General features: G+C 42.0%; 1 protein-coding gene across 2 annotated transcripts in view; it reads left to right on the top strand.

The window, feature by feature from the left end:
- Positions 1–15,176, top strand: part of NHSL1 (NHS like 1) — a 166,358-nt gene extending 151,182 nt beyond the window's left edge. For both annotated transcript variants that reach the window (XM_050709742.1, XM_035538989.1), the window contains 3 exons: positions 5,837–9,265; positions 9,810–9,939; positions 13,382–15,176. In XM_050709742.1, the coding sequence (XP_050565699.1) occupies positions 5,837–9,265; positions 9,810–9,939; positions 13,382–14,105 (4,283 nt within the window). In that variant the 3' untranslated portion in view covers positions 14,106–15,176. The remainder of the gene's footprint in view (positions 1–5,836; positions 9,266–9,809; positions 9,940–13,381) is intronic.
- Positions 15,177–27,217: the final 12,041 nt, after the last annotated feature.

Raw genomic sequence — 27,217 nt, 5'->3', positions numbered from 1 at the left:
GTGCTATCTTAGTTTCTCTGTTCTGTGTTGCTAATATCCATCATCTCTAGCTCTCTTTTTCAGATAGTACCTTTTATCCAAACCGGTGTTCTCCCCTCAGGCAAGAAGATGATTCTCTTCTCCTTGGTACGGATGAGCAGCTCTCTGGGAGAACCTGTCGCAGGCCTTGCTCATTTCTCAGCTGGTAATCTTCAGCTTCCCTCACATGTTCTCAGCTCTCCAGACTGAAATAAAGGCAGCAAAATGCCTTCGTGTTTTTATGGTCCCTTCTCTGTGTCAGTGATCTAGGATCTGACTCAGACTAACTATCTTTTTGTGCAGCTACAGCTTACCTGGCTGCACATGTTACTCCAAAAAGTCTGTGCCAGTGCAGTCCCAGGTACTGCTGAACAGTTTCTGCTGTCCTGGGCTTGCAGCAGGAGCAGGTCCCAGACCATGGTATCTGTTCTGCCACAGACGGTGCAGTTCATCTTCCACGTAAGCATGTCTCACCAAAGCAGCAGGGAGGAAACCACCTTCAAGTTTTCTACCTTTTGATTTCTTCTTCTTCTGCCAAACATCTTGCTTTTCTTTATTCTAGTGGAAAGTTTCTGTCCTCTTGGTTTACCAAAGAAGGTCTGACAAGTTCATGCTTTGCATGTACTTTCCTTGAATGACTTCATCCCCTTTTTTGACCTTTTTTCAGGTGCAACTCAGGGTCTTTATGGCTGTGTGATTTTTTTCCCCATCTACTGGTTTTTTTTTTTTTTTTTTTTTTTCCAAGCAAAAGGATTCAGAGGGTCAGAACAACCTCATATGCTTTCTTCGACTTGTTTCCCTGCCTCCCATCTTCAGTAGCTCAGAAGAGGTTGTCATCTACAGGGCTTTTTGTCAGTCATCAGAGTGGATATGACTGACACCTGAACGCTCAGTCCCTCGCCTGCTTTCTTGTGGCACAGCTCAGGACCCCGTTTGGTACTCCTTTGAAATGGTTTGTAGGAAACCATTCCACCTCAAACAAATGTGAGCATTTGTGTCCTTTTGATCCCTGGGAACTCAGCTGGTCTCTTGGAGACTCTTCTTAACTGATGTTCTTTTCCAATCAGTCCCTTGGGTGCTAGCAGTGCTAGCAGTCATTCAAACTGGGTCCTGCAGGTGAAAGTCCCAGGTACCAGGGGGTCCTCCAGGAATACACGCAAGAACCCAGCTATTCAAGGCAAGGAATTCTGCATCCTGGTTCAAGCTGCAACTTTAAACAGTCTTTGGAGAGAAACTCTCAAGAGTTATTTTGCCTTTTAACTAATTTTTTTTTTTTAGCTGTAGTTTCTCAACATTGCACCCAGAGCAGAGTATTACAAAGTATGCAAGTATCATCAGCTTTTTGATAATGGGGAACGAAACACAGGGATGTCAGGGATATAATCTTTTACCAGGGGCTGGATGTTCAGTTACCGAAACTAACTAGTTTCACTAATTAGTTTCAATTCCCTATATTTTCATAAGAATTCTCCCTCTCAGGGTGGCAGGGATATATGCAAGGATTCAGGATATTTTTTATCTGGCAGTGTGGACACGTATTGCAGGATCCTCTGCAATGTTTTTCTCCCCTTTGAGAGATTACAGATGCATGGAGCACAGTGAAAATTCCTGAAATTACCCCAAGCCTGATGTACTTGTCTGTTTCTTGTTGAGCATCTGTTAAAAATCATTGGTATGCAGGCACTAGGGTAAAACAGATGAAGGATCTCTGTGTTCTTGGTGTGTTTTTTTTTCGTAACATTGTGGAAGTTGTGGTGCCTGAATAGTGACTTGGCCAGGTCACCAGGTTTGGAGGAGGATTGCTAGGTGGGGCACGAGAAGAAAGAAGATGAAAGGAACAAATCCTAGGAATGTGCCTATGGCAGAAGAGACAAGTGCTTAGAGTAGAAATGATTAGTCAGAAGTAGTCTGGGAAGAGAGCTTGCTTCTATACACTAGTTGAAACAAGCATGTTCTCTGTGATATCAACACACACTTTATCCTCTCGAATCCTCAGTTTTCCACCCTCCTTTCAATGCACAGAGGACTCTTCTGCTGCAGCAGGCTGCTGGTGCCACCAGATCAGCCAGAGTCATGGGGAGACAGTGAGTTTTCTAGGAGCTGCTACCCAGCCCTAGGGATTACATGCAGACCCATTTTTTTTCCATCAAATTAGCACAGTCTTAGTCTCTGTCACACCCAGTAACCACCAGAGTCAGGCATGTACAGGTTACCCCAGCTTTCCCCAACTTGAATTAAGTGCTTGGAGCTCAGGTATGCATTTGAGCCTCTTCTCTGTGTTCTCATGCAAAAGATGTTAAATGTATTGCATACTCCTCTTCTTCCAGGTAGGGGGTGTTCTTTATTTGCTGCTGGGGTCTACACTGAACATGTGCATTAAGGAAGAGCATTTGCCCTTAAAAAATCACTTCAGCATTTTCAGCATAGCAAGAAGTGGGGTAACGAAGAAGGAGTCCAGATACAGGTCTCCTTTGGTGGACTTTGTGCTGGCTGCAGGGCTGCTGGGCACAGGATAATACAAAATGCAGACAAGAATATTATTATTTTCATCCACATTTATCATACTACCAAACTGCAGCTACTTCTGACTTTGTAACATTCAGCATCTGTAACCTGATGGCCATTTCTGCAATAAGTTCTTGCTGCTGTCTGCTCAGACATTGTCCCTGGAACTAGATGGGTTGGTGGATATTATTCTTTAATTCTAGAATTTTGATGTTACAGAACTCCTGTAACTTCTGACTGTTGCTTAATCAGAGGGTTTTTTTGATAGACATAGAATTTTTAATTTAATATTCAAATAACACTGTGAGCTGTCCCATAGAACTGGACTGTTCATCTCTCAGCTTCAGTACTAACAAAGGCAGTTTGCTTTTAAGAATTTTTGAAAAAAAAACCACAACAAAACACTTTTTTTTTAGTTACTCTAGAAGCAAGTGAAGGCTTTTCAGTACATTTGGAAAATGCAAATAAAATAATCCTTACTGCTGTACTTTGAATTTCACCTAAACCTTAAAACCCTCAACATTTTAAAAGAGCACACAATTCCTCAGTGGTCCTTCGTTTACTTGTTTGTTTCTGAACCAGTTTCCCTGCAGATTTCTGTTGTCCCCCTACAGGAAACAGAGGAAGAAGAGCAATTGTATTATTAAAAAGGGCAAGTAAATCCTTACAGCTTTGCATGAGGTTGTGCATACATGTAAAGCTGAAAACAAAGCTGAAATGATTCAGAATATGCTGCATATCTACAAAACATAGTTCAGACCTCAAAGTTAATAGCAGGAACCATGGAAAGCCCCTTCCCTGAACATATCCCTATTCATACATCTGTTCTAGTAATGAGCACAGGGTAGGGGCTGATGCTCAGCAGCATCCCGCGGTCACTCGCGTTGCCCCCTTGTTAGCGAGCTGCTCCAGCACAGGTTTAGCACGGGCCAGCCAGCAGGCTCCAGGCTTTGCCTGCCCTTGGGTGCGAGGGGATGGTGCGGGAGCTGCTCCAGCAGTCACTTGGGTACAGTCATCCATACGGGAAAAGGGCCTAGCTTGGATTGACGTGAGTAGGGTCCCTGTCCTCTTCTTTAGTAGCACCAAGGTTTCAGATATAGCACCACGGTTTAATTTTGTATTTCTCCCATTTTAAAGCATCGTTTGCATTTGCAGTCGTCAGTGTGTCCCAATACCACATTCTGGAACTCCTAGTTTTGAAAAGAGGAAAGAGGAGATTAGCAAGTCCAGTCTTGTGCTGCTTTGCCGTTTGCCTTCCCTAGCAGGAACTTTTTAAAGAAGCATAAACTGTCCATGTGTGTTAAGCTGCTTGTGAATTGGACTGCATTTAGCTTCCTGTGTGAACACAAATAGATTACATGCTGAAATGAGGTTCTCTCAGCCTCAGGTCAGTATGTTACAGTACTAGATGCTGTAGTGCTTACAGCTTCGTTCTGCACCAGCCCCCTCACTCTGTGTCGCGTGTGTGCGTGTATTTCACCGTGGTAGAAAGAGGAAAAGTACCCCACCTCTTTGCTTATTTATGGAATTTAGTACACAAATTTTTATTACCAGATATTTTTAATTGGCTAACAGTTGTTATCAGGCGTGTCACAGCTCCAGAAACATTCACAATGTCTGCTTAGATGGTTTCCTCTCTCTTAACCAGAGGGGGACACTGATTCTCTAAAAAAAAAAAAAAAAAAGGAAAATGTGGAAAGCAAAAATATTTATTCTTACTGTACTGTTCTTAATAACTGTATACAGGATATGCAAATAGCTATTTTGATTGGCTGCAGTAGTCCATCTGCTCTGACAGTATCTCATATTAGATTATCCAAGATGTTTGCCAGCATCTGAGTATCTAGCTTTGCTCTAAATCTTTACCAGGAGCAGAAAGAGGCTACATTTTCATGAGAGCAAGAGAAATCTACACAAAGCAAACTAAATAGGCTTCAAGCTGCTAAAAGACTACTTATGTGCCTGGGAAAAAGAAGTAAACAATCTTCTTGTGTGTGCTGCTTTCACTCTAGTCTTTTCAGAGCCCTCTTTTCCTTATCCTAAATGCCTCTTGTGGCTGCCAAGAATAAGGATAATTAAATGTCCTTTAAGTGGTGTTTAAAGCTGCACGATAAGAATACCTATCTTCCTGATCCGGTTCCGTACAGTAAATGTAAAGAGTACAGTCCTATTGAGCTGTGCTACCTCATCTCTCCTGAGAGCAGCTTTAAGGTGGAGATTTGAAATAACCAATTTTCCCTTGCAGTGACATGTGCAGCATTCTTACACGCATCTCCAGCAGCATGGCTGCCTCTTGTGTTTGCTATTTATAAAGCGGTGCGACTGAATCGAAAAGCAAGAGCCTTACACAGACTAATTTTAAAGCTGTACTCTGGTTCTTGATTTTAAGGCAGCTACCAATAAAAATGTAAATGTAAAAGAACCTTAGGGTCCTTTCTACTGACCCAGGGATGCTGTATTTTGAATTAAAACAGTTTTTCTATTGTCCTCAAAGTCTGCTTATGCCAATATATCATTATTATTTCATCTTTTAAAGTACAGTTATTTTTGGTTTTCTGGTGGTGCTGAGGATGAGGTAATCATTAGTACTAGCTGTTTCTTTTCCCCATTTCCTGGAGTTATTCCTCGGTGATAAATAGAAAGCAGTTGTGTGGAGAAATGTTATTTAACGTTTTCCTTTGTAGTGTTGGATCCTATCTCTGTATAAATGTTGTTATAGCATGTGTATTATTTACAGTAAAACAATGCATGTTTCAGTGTGTTAGCCTCCTTTTAGAAGAATGGCAAGACCTGGACAGCTATCCATGTCTACTGAACATTTTTTCTGAAGTCTAATGCTTTTAAAAAGCAGACGTGATTATTCACATTAGTCTCCAGATTTCCTTCCCCTTTTCTTTATTGCACGAGGCATTAGCATGGAAACACACTTCACATTTCTCAGGCTTTTGTCTGTTCCCGCTGCTTTGCCTCGTGGAAGTCAAACAGTGCTACTTGGTTTCTGACATAACTGATTACTATGGAAATTATTACCATGTCATAAAAAGAGGATTTCATGTGTCGAATGTGCGGCAGGAACACAGAGGGTTCTGTAAGCAGAAGGTTCCTAGTAATGAGGAAAAAGGGAAGAGAAATGCAGAAAATAAGCAATGCCTGTGCAAAATCCATTGTTACAGATTCTTTTTCAGGAGGCATAACCTTCAAGAGATTGGGGATCAAGCAGATTGCTGATTTTTTATTGTTGTTGCTTTTAAATGAGTAAGAAGATAAACGTGAATTTGCGCTTCAAGGAATAATTATTTTATTTTGACTCCAGCAGTTGGCACTGGCCAAAGCGATTTCCGAGGGCATTCGATGTATGTCCCAGACCACTGTTCCACGCTAGGGAGACTAGACAGCTATCGCTCTGCTATGCAGCGGTCTGAAACCAAGGACACCAGCTGCCAGACCGAGGAAGTTAAAGTTGTGCCCCCTTCAATGAGAAGAATACGAGCGCAGAAAGGACAAGGCATTGCAGCCCAGATGTCTCAGTTCTCCAGCTCATCTGGAAACATGTCAGTGATGAGTGATTCTGCCGCAGTTATATTTGCGTCTCGCCAAAATAGTGACATGGGTTTTCACAGCTTGCCTCGGGCTGGTGCAAGAGTGTCTATGCAGTCCCTAGAACAGACACAGAGCATCTCTAGGCAGACAGAAGACATTGCTGGCACTTTACCCCACCAGATAAGTAAACTGCAAGTGGATGATGGTGTTGTGCATCTGAGGAATAATCCCACGACAGGGACTGTTTCGCGGCCAAAGTCGCAAGAGGTGAGAAGCTATGACAGTGAAAAGTCCACGAGCCCAGCATGCGTGGTCTCTCCTCATGCCACCTACTCAACGAGCGTCATTCCCAATGCAACGCTGTCATCTTCCTCAGAAGTTATTGTTATTCACACTGCCCAGAGTGCTGGCTCATTGGATAATAAAATGGGAGGCTCTGCTGTGTACCCAAAGCCGAGAGACAATCCTGTTGCCAGCAATGCAATAAGCGGGAAAGAAGATCACCATTCTTCAAGTGGTAACTGGAGTGAGAGTAGCTCCACACGTCACTCGCAGACTTCAGATACCATCCCATCTAACACTGTCATGATGCTCTCTCTTGGTGACTCTGCTGTCTCTCTCAGCACTCCTGGAAATGCAGAGGCTGGATCTCAGAGTGCGAACTACAGCTGCAGAAACAATCTTGCTTTACCAAACCAGTCCCAGGACAGCGATGGTAGGAGTGAATCTAGCTATTCAGGGGAGCGAACGCAAGCAGCGGTGAACAGCACAGAGCATTGGCTGTACAAGTCTGCGGAAAATAGCGAGACTTCTTCACGCAAGGTGGCTTGTACCACACCAGGCTGTGCCACTCCTGGTAGCAACCTGAGCAGCAGCAGCCTGGAGAGGACGTCGGCCAGAGAAGATTCTACTTCTCTGTATTCTGTGGAGCAGGATGGTTATTACAGCTCCATGCCCGTGGACTCTGGGCTGAAGTCAGACATGCCGTGCAATAGCACCAATGGTTTTGGGAACCCCAGAGACAGCGTGATTAACGTCTTTGAAGGAAAGGAGAAGAAACATCAGGATGACCCGTCGGGCCAAGGTGACAAATCCCTGGTGAGAAACATCTCTCTAAAGAAGGCAAAGAAGCCACCTTTGCCACCATCTAGAACAGACTCACTCAGAAGGGTACCCAAGAAAAAAGCCCAGTCCAACGGACAGGTACTTGATGAAACCCTGATTGCCACCCTCCAGCATTCTCTGCAGTTGAATCTCAAGTGCAAAAACGGCAGCTCCCCTTCCCAGAGCCCCTGCAGCGATTACGAGGATCCCTGGGTGCTGCGCTCTCGCAGCCAAAGCTCGGTCAGTGCAAGCAGCAGCATGATGTCCACCACCGCTCCAAACCTGTACTCCATCTGCACCGTCACCCCCTCCCAGAGCGAAACGAGCAGCATCAAGTCCGAGTATGCTGACCAGTGGGGTTACTACAGTGACTACACTGCGGCGGCAGATGACCAGGTAAAGTCCCCGGTGACCCATTCTGCCAGTACGTCGTCTGCTCTCAGTGATTACAGCATCAGCCACTTCAGCGATGGCTCGAGGGCTTCTGTGCCACAAGTGCCCAGTGGACTGGCCAAACCAAAGAGCACTTCTCCGGAGAAATCCCACCGAGTCACATCACCATCCAGTGGGTACTCTAGCCAGTCCAATACGCCCACTGCGCTTACTCCAGTGCCTGTACTGTTAAAATCCGCATCATCAGGAAATGGGAAATCCAAGCTGAAACCTAAAGTGCCTGAAAGGAAGTCCTCTCTTCTGTCTTCAGTCTCCATTTCTTCATCCTCCACTTCTCTTTCTTCAAATACATCTACTGAAGGGAGCATGAGCGTGAAGAAAATGGACCCCACCCCGAGCTCTCGTCTGGATTCTGGTGCACCTCCTCCAACACCTCCTCTCCCAACACCTCCTCCACATTGCCCTGAGCTTTCTCCTCCCTATCCCCCTCCTCCTCCTCCAGCAGAAGTCATGGATCTAGCACTATCACCAGCCTCTCCCACATTTCCCCCTCCTCCGCCAGAAGCTGATGCAAATTCTTCCTTTGCCCACAGCGTCCAGTGGTTACCACAAGAAACTTCCATCACTTCATTCTCTTCCCCTTTTCCTCCTCCTACTACGTTCCCCTTAGCTGTCCCACCACCAGCACCACCTCTTGATCCGAAGCTGACAAAGGGTGCAACGATATACCCACAGTATTCTTTTAAGAAACGTAATCAGGAAGATCTTTGCTACAGCCCAGTGAAACAGCCCTTCAACAAGCAAGATGCATCAAGACCAGTGATGCCCTTAGTAACTACCAAAGCATTGCAAATGGTGCAGCTGAGGTCTGTGAAAAAAGCAACAGAAGGTGAGCCATCCCCCGAATCTGCTTCTGAAACCACCTCTCAGGAAAAGGGTACTGTAAGCTCATCATCGCAGTCTTCCCTAAAGCCGTCTCTCTCCCTGAGACTCAGTAACAGCTTAGGTGAAGAGGAGATGAAAACTCATGGCACTTCATTTAAAAACTCAGCCCAAACGCTGGCTCAGAGTTCTCCTCTGACTCTCTCTGACAACATACCTGCACTTGACAGCGATCAAAAATCTGCAAGTACAGTAGGTCTAAGCAAGTCTATCGAAGCTGTTTCAGTGGGGACAGCTACCGAAGACACGCCCGAGTCTCCAGTGCAGAGCAAAGACTTCCATTCTGGCATGTCACCTCAGGGGTCACCAGCATCTCCAGACAAGACTCAGGTCGTATTGCCAAACAAGAAACCACCTCCCATTTCAAAGAAACCCAAACTGTTCCTCGTTGTACCACCTCCACAGTTAGATCTTACAGTGGAGAAAATAGCTGAAGTGAGTGATACTGTCAGAGGCGCACCAAGCCCAACTAAGAGAGACGCTGTGCTTGCACACTGCGAGGAGGCGAGAAATTGTCTTACAGATGGACTCAGCTCTAGCGAGATGGACTCTGGCAGCCTGGTTCCAGAGGGAGGAGCTGCCGGAGTCACCTTCTCCGAAACAGTGGGAGCTAGTGCCTTTGTGGCACAGCCTGCTGCATCACCAGTTCAGGAAGAAGCCAGGCAGGAGGAGCAGCCTGCTTTTGACGAAGGAAGCAGTTCAGGCAGCAGCCAAGACAGTGGCAGTAACACTGACGGGCACCTATCTCAAGAGAACGAAAGCGGTGAGTCTGTTTGCTTTGCCTCCTCTTCAGACGTAGCAATAGCTATGTTAAAGAATGTGGGGAGTGAGGATAGCAATCCTAGCAGTCAGATCGTCTTCTGTAGAGAAAAGAAGCTCTTAAGGTAGTTAAAGCTAAAAGCCTAAAGAAAGTTGCAGGGATCAGATTAATAATTGATGACATTTCTTCTTATTCCTTTCTGACATCTCGTTATCGCAGACGTGGAACTAAAAATGATGCTTTATATAACTGCTAGGATTAAAACATGCTATGAGAACATGGTTAGCTTTGTTGATTTTGATTTTGCATTTTAATGGAAACCATAAAAATATTCTTTCAGCATCGTACTCTGCATGTGTGTGAACAAGCACAGGCTTTTCATGCACTGCAGTTTCCTAAGCGAGTGTATTCTGAAATCACAACGACTGGTGTACTTGCTAAATCCCTTGGGTGTTTTGCCTTGGAAGCAAAGAGGGGTGATTTCAGGATTATAAATCTGTTGGGTTCCTGTGATGGACTGACAGTATTGTTCATTATTTCTGCGTAGCCGAGGTGTTTGAGTCGGATACAGCAAATAGTTCCTTCCTGCCAAGCAGTAGTTATGGGGAAGAGACGGACGGAGTGGCAACACCAGCGAGACCAAGGACTACTGAGGATCTTTTTGCAGCCATCCACAGGTACTGTAGAAATTTCCCTGTCCGTACTGCCTGGTCCGTTAATTCCCTCAAAAATTAATTGACGTTGCTTTTCTAAAACACCCAGTTACAACAGTCATTGCTTTAATTGAAAGCACACGTTTATCAGCTTTCTACTAAGGCTATGTATGAAAACATATGGAAAAGAGCTTGTGTTTAATTGTTTTACAATATATTTAATTCATTCTGAACTAAAAGCTACTTGGTTAAATCAATATAGATTATATTATAAATATCCTGCCTCTTAAAATATCAAGTTACATCTAGTATTTATTGTACTGTTCTCAATCTGCCATATTAACTCTACTGTTGCTTTTTCTGTGTATCTTTTTGTTTTCATTCTCGTTCTCCATCTCTTTTTACTCTTCGCTGCTTATATGGTGCAGTTTGGGACAGAGGCTCAACGCTAATGCTTCATGGCAAGCGTGGCTGAAACTGGCAAGTAACGCAACATGTCAGTCATATGGCAAAACATATGGCAAACGCTGGATTATAGTTTGCCATAATCCAGCCTGAGGTCGGGTGTTTTGTGTCAGACTGGTTCATGAATGAAATGTGCAATACTGGCTCTTATTAATGACATTATTCATTTCCCTTAAAAACAGAACAGGCAACTAGATTTCCATGCTGTTCATGGTAGGTTTGCAAGGAAAAAAAAAAAAAGAAAAGCTTAAAAATACAAAATGGAACGTGTGCACCATTTAAACAGTACACACAGAAGACCATTACCACTCTCTGAACTATCGAGCTTGCATTTAGACTAGTATCAGTGTAGTGGTAGTGCCATCTTGTGGCTCTGTCTTTTACTTCAAAATCTGAAGGGGCCATCTCCTGGTCACAGAAAGTGCTTAGTGGCATCCAGATATGTTTATCCAGGTGTCTGGTCAGTTTGCACATATGTGCATGACTTCTACATCAGTACTGAGGGACAGAGAAAGCCTTTTGTGAGAAGTTGTCTAGGATTTGGGAGACCACTTGGGATGCAAATGCTTTTTCTTTCATTTTTGAAACTATTCTGTTTCAGATGTTACAAAAATGACATATATGTGATTCTGACTTTTTATAACTTACTGTTATCCCTTAGGATTTGGCCCGTAGGAGCTCTTCTAAAAACGGTCTGTTGCATTCATGCTGCATGGCACTCACTAGGACTGCGACAAGTCTGTTTTTAGAATGAAGTATTCTGGCCAGCAACCTTTTCCATTTTGTATGCAGATAGAGAGTGGCTCTCTGTGTGTATGCACATACACGGAATTCATGAGTTTATGGGGAAATGGACAATGCAACTGGATGTGACATAGTTAAAACTGCTTGACACATTTATTAGTAAGACCTTGCTTTTGTTGGCTTTAGACTTGAACCACTTATCTTCCTTGGTTGTTAGTTAATCAAAAATGTTCCCCTCCCTCTGTTTCTAAAAGGTATTATTTCAGTGATTGGCACTCTTGAATATGTCCTTCAGAGTAAGACAAGAAATTTGGTGGTATGTATGTCAAGGGCAGGAAGAAAAATCTAAGTTTAAGTCACAGTTTTGTTTGAATATATATCCTATCTCTGTCTGAAAAGCCACCAAAACCAAATCTGGTTCTTAACTCTAAGTCTCTGCCATAATTTATACATGCTGAGAAAAACTGGTTAAATGCTGTCAGCAAACTGACCACTCTGCCCTGCATTCACCGTGTTGCTGAGTTACTTCAAGCCAGGATAACCAAGTCTTTCCCTGCAGATCTTTGAAATTGAGTTTTGTGCTGTTTTTCTTTGGAATTTAATTTGATTTTTGGCAGCAGTACAACCTCAGCTCTGGAGTGTTTAAAGATACCCACAGGCAGTCAGTATCCTAATGAAAGGAAGTCTCTTCCCTGTAACCAATTCACACACGTGCTTGCACACAGCATTATAGAGCCATCCAAGCACCAGATCACTTGCTGCCTATGGTACTGACACACAGTCAAATCTAGACAAGCTTCTCAAGTTTGCCAATACCAAAGTCATCGTTTTATCCTTATGCTATCTTCTGTTGCCCATTCATCCTCAGGCTGAATGGATGTCAGCATTACATTCTTCTCTCAGACAGAAAAGTGGCAGCGGCAGCAGCTGAAAATAGCAGCTGTTACAGTTGCCTGTGGGGGGTATCACAAGTGGTATATTTGTGAACTTCACTACTTAGAGAGACAGGATCGCTCCTAAGTATTGGCAGAGTTTATGGCAGTACCTGTTGCTGCCACCCACTTAGCTGATGGATCTTGCTACTTTGTTTTGTTGTATTTTTTTCTGTCAGTAGGCTGCAATGCATAAAAACATTTGAGCTTGCCGTGGCAAATTCTCAGACCCTCTAAGAAAGTACAGCTAAAGATTGCCTTGAGTAGAATCTTGGTTTACAAGGGGAACGGTGTGTATTGGACACATCCTTGATAAACATTAATATGGAATTATACCATGATAATCTTGTATTTGTAACAAGTCTGCTGACTTGTTTTAAACTTCTGGCAAAAGAGAATATGTAAAATTAGGATTTATTCAATCTTCTTGAATTCATTCTTGTTTAGCCCGCAAAGAAGCAAAGCAACTTTGCTACAGACACAAGGCATGTTATACATCCCTTTCTTTAAGATTTCTAATAATGTAAAAATGGGGCAATAGAACTCCAGTTTCCACTTATTCTCAGTCCTATGCTTGTTTCTTTTTTTTTTTTATTACTGCACTTTACATTTAAATTAAAAACACTGAGTCCTTTCATGTGGAGAGAGAACTTTCGTTCAGAAAGTTGGGCTCTCCTTCATTAAGTCAACGAGTTGCAATGGTAGAGCACCAACAGGACTGTGGATTTAGAAGCTAGAAAACTTGGTTTTCACTATTCATTTAATTTGGGTTTTTGGAGGGATGGTTATGTCTGCCTCACTTAACTTGTTCTTAACTGCAGAAGCAGTGCATTGCAATATCCTTTTCTAAGTGAAGTGCACTAAAATACACTAATTCTCCAGAAAGCGTCAAATGAAACAGAAAAAAAAAAACAACAACACATATTTGGAGGCATAATTTTAATCAAATCCCCAAACTAACAGAAAAATGGCATTGAGAATTACCTTCTTAATGAATTAGTCTTAGCAGTTGAATAGTGACTCCAGAAAATTTGATTTGTTAAACAGACTCGAAGTGTTTTGGACATCAGTATTGCTGGGTTTATTGTTTCATTGTCCCAGATTTGCAGAAAAAGAATAATGAATTTAGCATGTACCTCCAATACTTGCATTAATGCCTTTACAGTTTTGGTGGTGTTCTTGCTCATACTTTAGATTTAGATTACTTCTCCCTTCTCCCTCTTGTGGCTTTAGCTTAATTCATTGTCATCCCTCTAAGCTGAGTTAAACTAAGTGAGGAAAAAAGTTTCATTTGTTGTTTTCTCTTTTTTGTTTTCCAAATTCAGATCCAAAAGGAAAGTCCTTGGCCGTAAGGATTCTGAAGACGAGCGCACCCGCAACCATTCTCCATCACCCCCCGTAACACCCACTGGTGCTTCCCCAACTTTGTCTACCCTCAAACAAGCAGGATCCATTCAGAGAAGCGTTCGCAAGAGCAGCACCAGCAATGACAACTTCAAAGCCCTGCTGCTGAAGAAAGGGAGCCGCTGCGACACCAGCTCCCGCATGTCAGCAGCAGAGATGTTGAAGAACACGGACCCGCGGTTCCACCGAGCAAAGACAGACGCCTCCCCTGACCTTTCTGACAGCCCTGCCAGCTGCTCGCCCAGCAAGAGCAAACGGGCCCAGGAGGAGTGGGCCAAGAGCGAGGGCCTGATGCCAAGGAGCATGTCCTTTTCTGGCACTAGGTACGGCCGATCGCGAACGCCCCCCTCCGCTGCCAGCAGCAAGTACAATGTCCGCAACCGCATCCAGAGCAGCCCCATGACTGTGATTAGCGAAGGAGATGGGGAAGTGGTGGAGCAGTCAGAGGGCAGGGTCCGAAGGACTTTGGAAGAGCAGCAAGAGAGGCAGCTCGATATGTTTAACAGTGATGAAATAGACATGAATGACTTTCCATATGCCGAGGAGCCAGGCTGCAAGGAGACCTTGGATCCAACCCATCTAGACTTAATGACTCAGCCAGGTACTTCGGGGAAGTATCTAAGTCCTTCAGCTGAAGAAAGTTAAGAGGCTGTGACAGAAGGCATTGGATATTTGTCTAGAAAATGACAGAGGACTAGATTCCAGAAGAAAGCCCAGATCAGGACAAGTTTACTTCACGGAGCATTTATTCCATGAACTGCATGTGTGTGTTTAAATGCCGAAGCAATGATAGTTCTGCATGGTTGGGTTGGGGTGGGGAGGACTTGCTTTGAATGAATGGTCTGTGGCTTAAAGAAAGTAACAGCTGAAATTTTTGTGTAAAGCCTTAGAAGTCCTCTTGCGGGGTGTGGGGAGGGATTTTTCTCAGAGCCTGTAGGGGTGTGAAGTTTTTCTTTTTCTTGAGACTGCAATTGTGCAAGCAAAATTTAGGAATAAGCCTGAAAAAGAGGAATGGGAAGGCTTCTGTGGTACAAGCTGGACGTTTGCTTCAAAAGCATTGCATTGGTGCAGCGTAGTGCATTCGTTAAGCAGAGAGGTAGGACGAGGTGCGTTGACCTGTGAGAGGGTAGTGGAGTTGGTGCTGGGGCTGCAGGGCTTCTTACTCGGGTACGTCCCAGTGTCGGAGCGTGTCCTGCTAATGCAAATAGGTCACCGGGTTAAGAGTTGCTCCAGGGTACTTTGTTTTTTCCTGAGGGAAAATGAAACACGAGTTACCATGGAAGAGGGAGCGAAGTTTTATAACACAGTACTAGCTGCTGTGCAGCCACACACGTACACTTGGCGAAACACTCATTTCCAGGTGAATTGCTTCCCTGACCAGAGTATTCCCTTAGAGAACTGGAACAACTGCACGTGTGCAGAGGTTGTGAGCAGACAACAGAGAAGTGGGAGAGAAATTAAACTGTATACTGCTGGGGTTTGGAAAGGTTACGTTTCTGAATTATAAAAAAAAAATAAATAAAAATTGAGAACTTGCACTACAGAGCTGTAGGTGGAGCCTGTCTTTCAAAATTGAAATTTGGGAGTAACATTTTGCTAGAAGTCTTTCTTCCATTTGTCAGAATGGAAGGGCTATCACTTTTCATCACTTGAAATACAAATACTTGCTAACTTTTGGTTACCAAAGAATAAGTTACAGTTACTTTCCTTTTTGATTTGCCTGCAGTATTTCTTTTCTTTTTTTAACCTTAATAATTTAGTGAGGTTCGTTTTTATTGTATATTTTACAGAAAATAAAAACATTAAACAGTTTTCCAATTGTAAAGAAAACCATTAATTAAAACTGAACTATTGGCTGGAGTTTGGGGTTCTTAGTAGGATTGAAGCTTTTCATTTGTAAGAAGAATTTTTACATCATTTGATGGCGTGCGCAGTTTTTGTATTGTTTGTAAATATTAAAAGTTGTTAAAATATCTTTTGATCTCCCTACCGTAGAATTTATACATTTTTAGATTGCTTTTAAAAAGAAAAAAGCACTCTTTGTAGATTATTTATTTTAGAGAAATATGCTTGTAATCTCTTTCTTCAATCCTTTACTTGTTAGTAATGTAAATTTCAGGGGCCTTTGTTTAACTCTTCCCTTCACAAGAGGGGAATAGTGATGAAAATGCTGTGACTTTGCTTCAATAAAGAAAAAGGCTGCCAGTTGCCATATTGTCTTTTGAGTTGATTAAAATCTCCTTCAAAAGATGTGTTCAGCAGTGTATGGCAACCCGCTGAATGCCATAAACCATGCATCTGGCTACTAATCTCCACTTTTCATTGCAAATGTTACTAATTCAGTTTAGAGACAGAACTAAAGCATACTGACACATCCATCCCATTTTGGCATGTCAATGCTAAGACTAAAAAAATTGAAATAATCATAAGCTTTTTTTTTTTCTTTTTCCAGTATCATACATGAGTGTTTCTACTACTCCTTACTTGCAATCTGTCCCAGAAAACTAAAATTCTTGGAGAACCAGATTATAAGCAGTATAGGAAAGAAGTGAAGAGTGAATGCAGCTGCACACACCAGAACAAGGCTGGGATTAACTGGTGCATAGCAAACTTTCTCCCATTTGTGCATGCTAAATGTATTTAAAGAACTGTTGGCTTTTGGAATTAAATGAAAAGCTAAATGGATAAAATAGAACATTTCAGGTGTTATTAATATCGATCTGAACTAGAGGTCACTGACTGTTCCTTTGGTGTTTCTCTCAGAGCAGATCACGTTAAGCACAGAGCACTGCAGAGTGCATGGAGCACTTCTAACAGCAGGTACTTTCCTTCTCAAAGCCATGCGTACGTGTTGACCGGTCCTCATACCACCATCCTGGCAGGAAAATACTCAGGCTTTGTTTTATTGTTTACAAATGGGGAAATAGTCTAAGTGAAAACCTGCAGTATTGGAGGGAGTCATAGTTCTGTTGTCTGTAACTTCTGCAAAGTTTTGCAGCATTTTACTTAAAAAGTACCTCTTGGAAGGAGCCTAGCCATTTATTTTTTTTTTTTTTTGCCTGATGCTAGCCACTTGATGCTGCCTTAAATTTATAGTCTATATAGGAAACTCTTTGGAAAGTCCTGGTTTATTTACGCAGCACATTGGCAACACAGGTAGGTAGGATTAAACTGAAAGGTAGGCTAAAATATATTTAGTAGCGCTTATAATGATATTTATTTAGACAATTGACGTAACTTTCATATGGAAGTGTCACCATATCATCTACCCTCTGTGGCAGCTCTCAGAATTGGTTCGTAGCTCGTATTTTTCAGCAGTGTACTCCTCAGCCCAAGTTTCCACTACAAAATCTTAAGAGCACAACAGCTTTAGGCTGTGTTTTCTGTACTGGCAACAACTTGGTGTGTATGTAATTATGGTAAGGAAAACATGCTTAACTTTGTGTCACACATCCAAATGCAAAGTTACTTTCTTCAATTATAAGCTTCCTCTGTAGGAAGGATTTGCAATTGTGGCTTTATTGGTCAACAAGTATGGATTAAGTTTAGAAAACCTATGCTAAAGACATCCAGAGCCCACAGAGGGAAGGGAAGATATGCAAACTTTCACCAGGTTCGAGAGAAAATGAAGACTGCTGTCGTTCTGATGCTTAATTAATCATACTGTTACTGGGCTTCTTCATAGAAGAAACCAACTGTAGTTGGTTTACACTTTTCCTCTAAAGCTAGCATCGTTGAAGCTTGATCTGAGATTAATTTCTGTTTGTCCTTTTATTGAGAATGGTTTTTAACTTCCACATTTTCCTATACTTTGCTCTGTATTAACTCATTTTGTGCTTCCTTTATGTTCAAAGTTCTGTCTTACTCCTGTCCGATGTACGCAGCCCCAACCCCCCCTTAGAATTAGAGCTCCTAAGTTATTACATGTTAATACATCTGTAAAGCTGCATGGTATTTACAAGTTTTCATTGCTCATACAGTGGAAAAAGGGGACTTTATTAACTTTAATGAAGGATGGTTATGCAAGGAACAATAGCTTGGTGAGAGGAGGTTTGGAAGGCTACTGGAAATCAGTGAGAAGAATTCAGGAAGAGGTGGATTTGATGAAGATGTGGTTTTGGGGAACCAGGACTGGTGGCTCATTCATGCATACAGCGCAGCCTGGAAGAAGGCATAGGATAATGGCAGAAAAGGTGCAGTCAGGAGGTTACTGAGAAGTACGGTGACTTCAAGGAATGTCAGTAAGACATTGGGCAGGCAGGTACAGAAGAGAGAAGGCGGCAAAGTAACCATTGGATAGTCACAGCAAGGGGAAAGAAAAATTTTAGCCTTACGTGTTTCTTCACAATGCCGTAGAGCAGGCCAAAGTCAGTCAAACATGGAAAAAGCATTGCAGATAAGGAAAAGGCAAAATTCTGTGTGCTTAGAGAAGTGGTAACAGGCTGAAGTGAGGAAACATCAGGCAACGCTGGACAGGCAGCTGCAGGCTCGAGCACAATAGCTGCAAGGGTTCTGTACGTAAAAGCCATGCCTGAAAACTGGAAAGAGTATGGGATCAGAGAGACTAAAGCTCAGATTCATCCTGCCTAATTTCTACCAACACCCCTGTGCCCAGTGATTCCTACCAACTGGCTATGGTTCTCCAGAGACACCTGTATTCTAGGAACTTGCTAAACTTTATCAGTCATTTCCTAGAGTGAGGAGAGGCCATTTGTGCACAGGGATAAGTTTCTTTATAATATTGCAAGCAAATATATCTTGTTGGGTGTTCTTCAGATCCCGCAAAGTTCTGGAAAAGCCATTTATAGCAGCAGTCACTACTCCAACAAAGCTGTTGCTATAATGCATTCGTTGAAGTGGTTCACGATATATTGCTTGCTTCAATAAGAGAAGACTAAAAGGATGGACTTCTCCAACAATAAAGTGTTTTAAAAAATTGCAGTGGCAATGAGGAATCATTTTACCTGTTTTATTTAAATGAACTTCAGTACTCAGACACACACACACACAAAAGAAGAACGCAAAAGCGTACATTATATTATCTTTCTGATTTTTCCACTTACACTTAGTTTTCTGAATAACTTTCAGAAGTTAGTTCTTTCATGGTTAAGATTAGATAAGTCTTCTGACACAAAACTGATCATTTTTTTGGCCCTAAAGTAGCATTATCAATTCTAAATCAGTGGTGCATAAAAATCTTGCAGGTATTCAGTAGCTGATCGAGGCTGTGGCCGTACTGGTCTGAATTAATATGCATTGAAAGATTAAAACACAGAGATGTTTAATAAAGAAGTGACATGTCATGTATTGTTCTGGAATACTGGATAAGTGCCTTAATAGTGCTTTGACAGCAGAATGAGTACATTTTGTGTTGCAAATTTAGCTCTTTGCAGTTGGGTTATTTCACATAATGAGTGAACAACCTTTTAAGGGCCAATCAATTCTCCCAACAATGCAAATGCAAAATGTCATTGATTTTTAGTAGGAAATTGTCTGTTAATAATGAATCCAAAAGTGTATTTGCGTGTGCATGGGTATATACAGAAGAGAGACAGGTCAATCCCAATGTACATGAGTTCCTTCTATCTGCAGCACATTGCTTTGTACCAAACTGGTATAAACTTGTGTACCAAACTGGTATAAAAACAGAAGTTCCAGCTACTGAAGGAACAACAACAACAACAAAAAGTAAAAATCCATCGGGACAGGTAGGCTGCGGAAGTTTGTGCAGATTCACTATGTCTTGAAAAAATAAAATAAAATTTGACTTCTTTTTGGATGGTAAAAATTAATCTGGGAAAAAAATCAAATGTTCTTTTCCATAGACATACAAATTAACAACAGTCAGATAAAATCTGGCAATGAACAAGGGAACAAAATGCCATATCTGCCGTCTGAATTAGAATGCTTCCATAGTAGCAGTACTTAAGTTAAGTCCCATATTCTTGGAAAACTAACACCTTTTTAAAGTTAGTCAAACATACATTGAGAGATCCTGAAGGCAGGAATTTTTGTGTCTATTTTGCTGCAATCCAGTGCAAGAGGAGTGTCAGAAACGTAGCGAGTAATTTCATTTGGAAAAAACAGGCTGACTTCCAGGCTGTTTTAAACCTGGTGAAAGAGCATTGAAATGATGAGTACTCAGTGCCATGGCGCAGCATCGCCAGTTGAGAAGCTGCCCTGGTGGCTGAAGATGGTGCCATCCTCTCGTTAATCATGATGTTTCAGTTTAATCAGCAACGCACTGCCTGAGAAATGGTGATTGTTGTAAATTACTGTGCCAAGTGGCAGCTGCAGTAGTAGTGAGTCAAAAGGATTTTTTTTGAAGTCCACATTAATATAGCCAGTACAGCAGTCATAAAATAGGGAGTGAGAATGATTTTCCTATATTTACCTTTTTACAGAGGCCTAATACAAAGCAAAAGTACGTTTCAGAAAGCAGATCTTAAGACAACAAAAATGTGCGCAGCAGGGAGCATATGGCTGGGCCACCTGGTTGCACTGAAGTCGAAGTGTGGCTATGGGGTAGCTTGTAAGCCATGTACAGAAGAGGCAGTACCAAACTGCTGGCGATCCCCGATGAGACTGGCATATTTCCACACAAAGCACACTTTATCTTTTACAACAAAAGTCTGTGTTAGCCAAGATGAACCAAACTTAAATTCTGGAGAAAGGTCTTGATATGATATACAGGAAAAACGTGCACCACAATAAAATGCTCAAGAAGGCAGTCCTTCATTTGTTCCCAAATGCAACTTTGATAATAGTGTTTTGCTCCATGTACTGATGCGGTTTTGGGCAAAATTTTCAGACAGAAGTGAAGACCGTGGCACTTGGGGACGTGAAGAGCAGTTGATAGGTTATTTCTCTGAGATTAAAAAATCACCAGTACTACTTTGTTTCTAGACTGTCAAGCACAACCCTAGGCAAATGAGCTCTTGTAAAATAAAAGCTTTTTCTCAGAAGTTTTTGTCCTGAAGTCCTGGGCTTCAGAACTACAATTGAGAACGCAATAAATTGGTCATTGAATTAATGCGATTAATTTCTTGTGTGATGACCTCTGAGGAGCCAGGTTGGATTTTGGGAACAAAGAAACTCAAAAAGTACTTTCAGTGGCACAAACATGCTCTGTCTCAAGTGATCACCAGTGTGTGGGAAATTGCAGTGTCATCCTAGAAGAGAAACTGTTAGTACATACCAGAACTTATCTAAAATGTTGGCTGAGAAAAGAGGGAAGAAAGTATCTTGACAATAAACTGAAACTGTCTTTCTCAAAACTCCTTCTGGTTGTCACTGTTGTTTGTGGGCCTTTTCTTTCTTTGGATGAGCCACATCTCATGTCATCTATTAATTTATGTTGAGTGCCTCAGTCAGCAGTGTTACAACAGGCATTTTCTCATCCAGCTTCAAACATCACGCTAGCATCAAGACTTTTTGTTGGTTCTTTGTGATACTGCTGTATCTTCTGAAAGGCCTGCCAGGAATAATAAATATGAAGGGAGGCAACACTGGTAGTCTGAGCTGGATTGTCCTTTATGCCCTAGTCTCTAGAACATGGACACCCAAAGTTCATATGTCTGGGAAAATCCCATCAGTGACTGCTTCTGTGCCAGTTCATGTGCATATGTGACAGCATGGGGTCCTACAGCCTTGTTGGCTCTTGTCCTTATTCATCCCACCTCGTCCTTACACCCATGGAGCAATTAATTGCAGACAGCTACTGACAGCAGTGACACCACTTCAAATACAATGGTATGAAAAGGCACTTACAGTCTGCACTTCCATGCAGGCTGGGAGTTGTCTCCACTGCCAGTGCCCAACATCAACTTGTGGTTTCTGCCTACAGTGTGGGAGCCTCTCCTATATAGCCTTTCAGCCTACACCTTTGAAGACTGCTGCCTACAGTCTATTTTACTGTGCTCTCTTCATCTGCAAACACTTGGATTTCTATGATACCTGTGAAAAGATGTGGTCCTGGAACAAAGACTAGCATCTGTTAAGCATCTTATCAATGAACAAACTGATAAGATGAGTGCACACCTTCATTTGCATTTCTCAAAAATTTGATGTCCTGAGAGATGCTTTCTGGAAAAGTAAAATTTCATCAAATAGAGTATAACTGCGAATACTGAAAATATGAATGGAAAAGATCTAAATTTTTCCTGGTAGTTTTCATTTAAAATTTTCAGTAGTCTATAACTTTAAGAAAATACTGGAATCTGGAAATCAGTTTGTTGCCTTCATGTTTGCAAAGTAGTCAAGTTTCTTCCTCTGCTCCCTGTTTCCTGCTGGCACATGTTTTTATTGTGCTATTTGAACAACCAAGGAGGGAAAACATGACTACAGAAAGTAATATGTGACCTGATGTAGCTCTTATATAAACTGTTGTCTTTGTAAGAAAAGGAAAAAAGAAAATAAAAGAAAAAAAGAGAGAGATCTGGCTTTTGCATAAGAATCACCCCAGTAAATGCCTATGGTAAGAGGGTAATGACTTTTGCAGTATTAAAAGCTAATTCAGACCAGGTTTTGGCCCTAGGCAATGCACGGTTTAGTTGATGAAAATGAAAACTCCATTCCCTCATGCAGGTAGGTACTAGTTCACTGACTTTCTTACTCTGTAGAGTCCCTTTGGATTATAGAGAAACAAACAATTTGGCAGCACCCCACAACTTAGTCCACACCTAGCAGACACACTCATTTCTGCTCATTCTTCAGAGTAATTCTATCAGCCTGGTGTTCACATGGAAATAACTGCAAAGATGGACTGCAAAGATGGATGCAGGGTGGACCTGCACCAGACTCACTAGGTAAGTCTGTATTTTTGTCCCTCCAGAAGACCAGGTAAGTAGCTCAATGGCACATAGAAACTCCAGCAGATCAGCTAAAGAATATGGAGTTCAAGAAAGCATCTATCTGGGTGACTTCTTCAAAAGCTCCACTGGCTCTTTTAATTCTGTAGAGGGGGCAGTAATACAGCAAATAAATATGATTTAAATTTGTTGTCTTACCATAGTTCTGTGGGCAACAAAGTAGAAGGGACTGTTCCTCTGTACCTTCACGTCTTGTTGGATTCTCTGCTGTATCACACAGTGCACACTGCAATAATATGCTCCCCATATTTATGGGGTCATTCCTCTGTGGACTTTTTTTAATGCCTTACAAAAGATTGCCTAATACTGTAGTCTTTCCCTTAGTGAGGTCACTATTATGGTCCCTTTCCTACCTCCATTATACTCAAAAAAAAAAAACCTTTGTATTTTTGAAATTAGCTAATTTCATACAGATTTCACAGGGTGGTCATAGCAAGGTGGAAAAGCCAGTAAGAGGAGATGGAAAGACTCTGAGATCACGTGCAGCAATCACCTTGCGTTAGACTAGTTTCCTGAGGAAAATTTACTAAACAACACACCTTTGCTCCTCACTTATGTAGTAGACTCCTAGCACTGGGACTGGAGGGAGTATGCCTGAAGGACCAGTACTGGTCCTGACTATTACCTGGGTTTTGGGAAGCCTGTTAGGAATGGGAGCAGCTCCCTGTGGGCCAAGCACTTCAAAGACTTAAAAAAAAACATTCTTCCTGTCCCTAGAAGGTGCTTATTAGCTTCAGTTACTATCTCCCTTCTGAGAACTGGAAAGAGTTAAATTTACTCACAGGTGGGCACAAGAAAAGACCACAGCTGCCTGTGGGAAAGGAAGGGCTCAGCCAGGTGGTAGCAGCTAACGAATTCTCAAGAAAGTCATGACCAACACTAGGATCTAATTGAAAGTAGCCAGAGTGGCTAAGAAAATTAAATTTTGGCTGCATAATGATTGCTTGAGGGTTGCTTTACATCCTGCAAACTCCTTAACCACTGTAAAAAACAGGTCACAGGTGAAGTCTTATTAAAGTTACAGTTAGTTTTGTTGTGAGCTTTGAAGGTAGCAGTTGCATTTGACAATACCTGTAATGCTGGACCAGAGCTGAATCTTGCTTTCCTGTGGCTTGTCAGGCACAATTTGTTACAGGTAAGTGCACAATATTTACTTATGTTGCAATATTTGTTACTATTTTATTGACTATGGCCCACAGCAGAATTCATTCCTTCTCTTGGAATGATCCTTGCTTTCATAATACTATGTCAGGGAAAAATTGTTGTTCAAGGAGTTATATCAAAGCTAAAAACCTTGTACAGTATGGAAAACAGCCCTGGAACGCTCTCAAAGTGGTTATAATGAAGTAGCTTCAGGTCAAAGGTTCTAGTTGCTTTGGAATTGTCCAATGAATGTTTGTTCTTTAGTACTTGTATTTACTCGAAAGTTACAGCTTTGAGTGGTGTAAACAGGAACTAGATGATGGAATACTGAAAAGATTTTAAGAGGAAGAAATTGTAAAGGAGAACTGAGAGGATCTACGAGTTACAGTGCTTCCTATGGTGAGCATGGTGTGGCTCCAAAGAATAGCCTTCTCATTTAGTCCTTGCTTTAAAGTTGACTGCTGAAAGGACATGGTACTACCTATCAGCTTCTGCACCCTTGATTTAGCAACAAGTAGATTTAAGGCAGCCTGACCGGAAAAACATGTGGAGGCTGTGGGTTAAAGTGGGGTGGCTGCAGGTGTTATTCTTGCTATTACTAGACTATTTGCAAGATGGATTCCCTCTACTTTTCAAAACCAAACTTGTTATGTAGCTTCTGGATTGCTACAGTTTTGTATCTAGCAAATTAAGATAAACAAAATCATGCTGGTCGATCCTTGTGGCTGTGCAGCAAACATCATGATTCAATAGGTATTTGATGACCCTTTCTAGAAAACTGCTATGGTGTCCAATCTCCACCTAGAGAAGGGAAAAGTGTTAGGGAAAGCATTCCCAGGTCCTCTGGACACGGAAGCAACACAAGATGCACATGTACTGAGAACAACAGAAGTTGTTTAGGTGCAGTGATGAGGTGTATAGCTGCCCTGCAGGTCTCCCTCACACAGTCGTGTTTTGCTGATTTGTTTTCATGTGATTTGCTGCCCCTTCTGCTCCCTTTTTCCCCCTCCTGAGCTCTTCTTCTTTACCAAGCTTGTCTTCTCTCAAGTAAACAGCCTGCCTCTGTTTACTTGCTCTCTATTTACTGACTTAATACCTTTATGTGGTATCTGTGAAATGGCTGCCTTAGTAACTGCTGCCTTGGTCAGCAATTCTACTTAGCTGTTGCATGACCCCTTATCTGTGATGTTCCTCAGCTGTGTTATTTCCTATATAGCTACTGTGTTAGCATAGGTAGCAGCTAAGTTAAGTCATCAGTATATACATTACTTCTTTAGCTACTTGAAATGCCTTGTAACATCTGCCATTCTCTTGTTGGGGTATGTGTGGATCAGGGCTGGCCACCTGCATGGGCACCTTCAGAGAAAGGTGTGAGGGTAGAGGACATTAGGAGCAAGCTCTGCAGGTGCCCAAAAGCAATGGGAGTACTCAGTGAGGGAAACTACTATTTTGGTATTAAATATTTATAACTGCAATGATTTACCAGAAAGTTACTTAATGGTTCAATATAATGCTGGATTTTCTTGGAAGAAGCTGCTGCTTGGTCCAGAACTACCATGCAACATCTCTAAAGTTCCTGAATGGCTTGGAGAATTTTCTGTTCCCTTCTCCAGGAACTTGACATGCAAAGGGAAACATCTCCTAGAAACCAAATTTAAAAGGGGGGGGGGGGGGGCGGGAATCCTTGTCCCACTAAGGACATTTGATCATGTGTGAGTTAACCCAAGTTGTTCATGACTATTCAGCAGTTATCTCGCTGCTTGGGGCACACAGCCGTGGAAAGGGAGCCTCGCTGCCAGCTTACACAACCCCGGGATGAAGCTGGCAGAGGCCGCACCCGCAGACTAACGCGGTGAACTCAGTGAGGGGGATGTGTGAAAATGGTGGCCGCGGCCCTACGCCGCCATCTTGAGCTCGCCTTGCAGCTATGCTGCCATCGCTGCCGGCTTCTATTGTCATGCGCGGGCCCTGCCCCGGGCCATCCCGAAGGTTATTGTGAATTCCTGAGGTGCAACTGCAACAAAAATCAGTCTCTTTCCACAGAGCTGCTAGGTGTCTTGTCCACTTTCGCCAAATAAAATGAGTTTTCAATAAAGTGGGAGTTTAATCTCTGTGTCTGCATAGTGGCGAGGCACCTAGTGTCGGGAAGGCCTGCTTGCGCAGTCTGCTTTTGGGACCCAGGAGATAATTTGTGCCAAACAAGCAGATTGGCATTATAATGACAGAGTGGTTTTAGCTTTGCAAAAATGGGTATCATCATTGTAGATAAATATGTTATATAGCTTTGTAGTGTAGAAACAGGGAAGGTCCCAGAGAAGACATCTACATCTTCCTTGCTCCAGCTAACACTCTTCATCGCTCCTGACAGATGTTTGTGTAACTTCTTTGTATGTCCAGAGATGGTGATGCCCGTGCTTCACTCCCCTTTTAGACTGTGGATTGCTTTTAGAAATCTGTTTTTGCACTCTTGCTGCAATTTAAGCTTTCTAGTACTAGTCCAGATTGCTGTAGGCATAAAGTATGAGGGATTATTTTATTCTGTTTGCAGTTACCTTTTATGTATTTGAAAACTTAATATTTCAGTCTTGTCTACAGCCAAAACTCCAATGCTTTTCTTTTACATGGTGTACTCTAAACCTTCACCTTTCAGGTTTGTCAAGCTGGACATGAGTTCTTTGTAGACTGTGAGCTATGTTTGCTTCAAAGGACATGGTAACTGGTCAGCAACCAATAGCACTAATAACAGTAGTTCTGTGGTTACTGCCTAGTATGTCATCACAGGCTGATACGATCAGTGGTAGCTGCTAGGCAATAGAGATCAATATTTCACAATGTTTGCATAAGAAATATTCTTTTTATTATTATTTTATAATTTATATTTTGCTTTACTGGATTTTTTTTTCTTTGGAGCGTAGATTTGAGTGAGATGCTGCTTGGGTTAAAAACTACCAGGGACAATTAACATGCAAGACCAGACAAAACTGTGTTGGAATGAGGTAAGGGACACCAATTATAGATGGGGGGAAGTCTATTAGTCTATTAGAAAAAGCAATTGTAAACATGGCAGTATTACTGCTAATTTGAATTTGAGCAAGTACCTGTTCTTAATTGTCTACAGTACAGCTAACAAACATAAACTATTTGTCTAAGGTAGGATTTGAGACTTTCCCGATAAATACTATGTGAGAGATGAACACTCACAATTCCTGACTAGTTCTAGAAGTATTTTGGTCCTGATCACAAGAAATAGCTCTGAAGAAGTTATCTGAATTGTAACCAAAATAACTGGAGAGCAGTTTAGAATAATGAACCTGGGGTGGGGTTGCAGACACTACCATGGTAAGAATAATCAAGAACTTCTGCTGAAGAACAGTATAACTAATTTCAGAACATAGCAGATGTTTTAAGGCAAAAATATACTAAATTTGATACAATGAAGGCTGAATTTTCAAGCATACCAGTACAATTCTTTTGGAGTTAGTGGAATATAGAAACACAAGAGGCAGAAGTGATTCTCTTTGAGCGTTAAACCTTTTAACCTTGCTAATTAGCAAGTATATGTTGTTTGGTACTCTGCTTTCCATGTAGCTGGCAACAACTGCATGTACCAAGTATTAAGGAGGCATAAAAAATGCAAGGAGACAGTACGTTCAAATACAGTACGTTCAAATGCATTAGTGAATACTAGGAATTCATCCCAGATATGGTCTGAAAAGAAAAATGGTTGGTTGCACTTGCATTTAT

Source organism: Cygnus atratus, chromosome 3 (assembly GCF_013377495.2).
Source record: "Cygnus atratus isolate AKBS03 ecotype Queensland, Australia chromosome 3, CAtr_DNAZoo_HiC_assembly, whole genome shotgun sequence".
Taxonomy (NCBI): Eukaryota; Metazoa; Chordata; class Aves; order Anseriformes; family Anatidae; genus Cygnus; species Cygnus atratus.
This window is presented reverse-complemented; position numbering and strand designations above follow the sequence as displayed.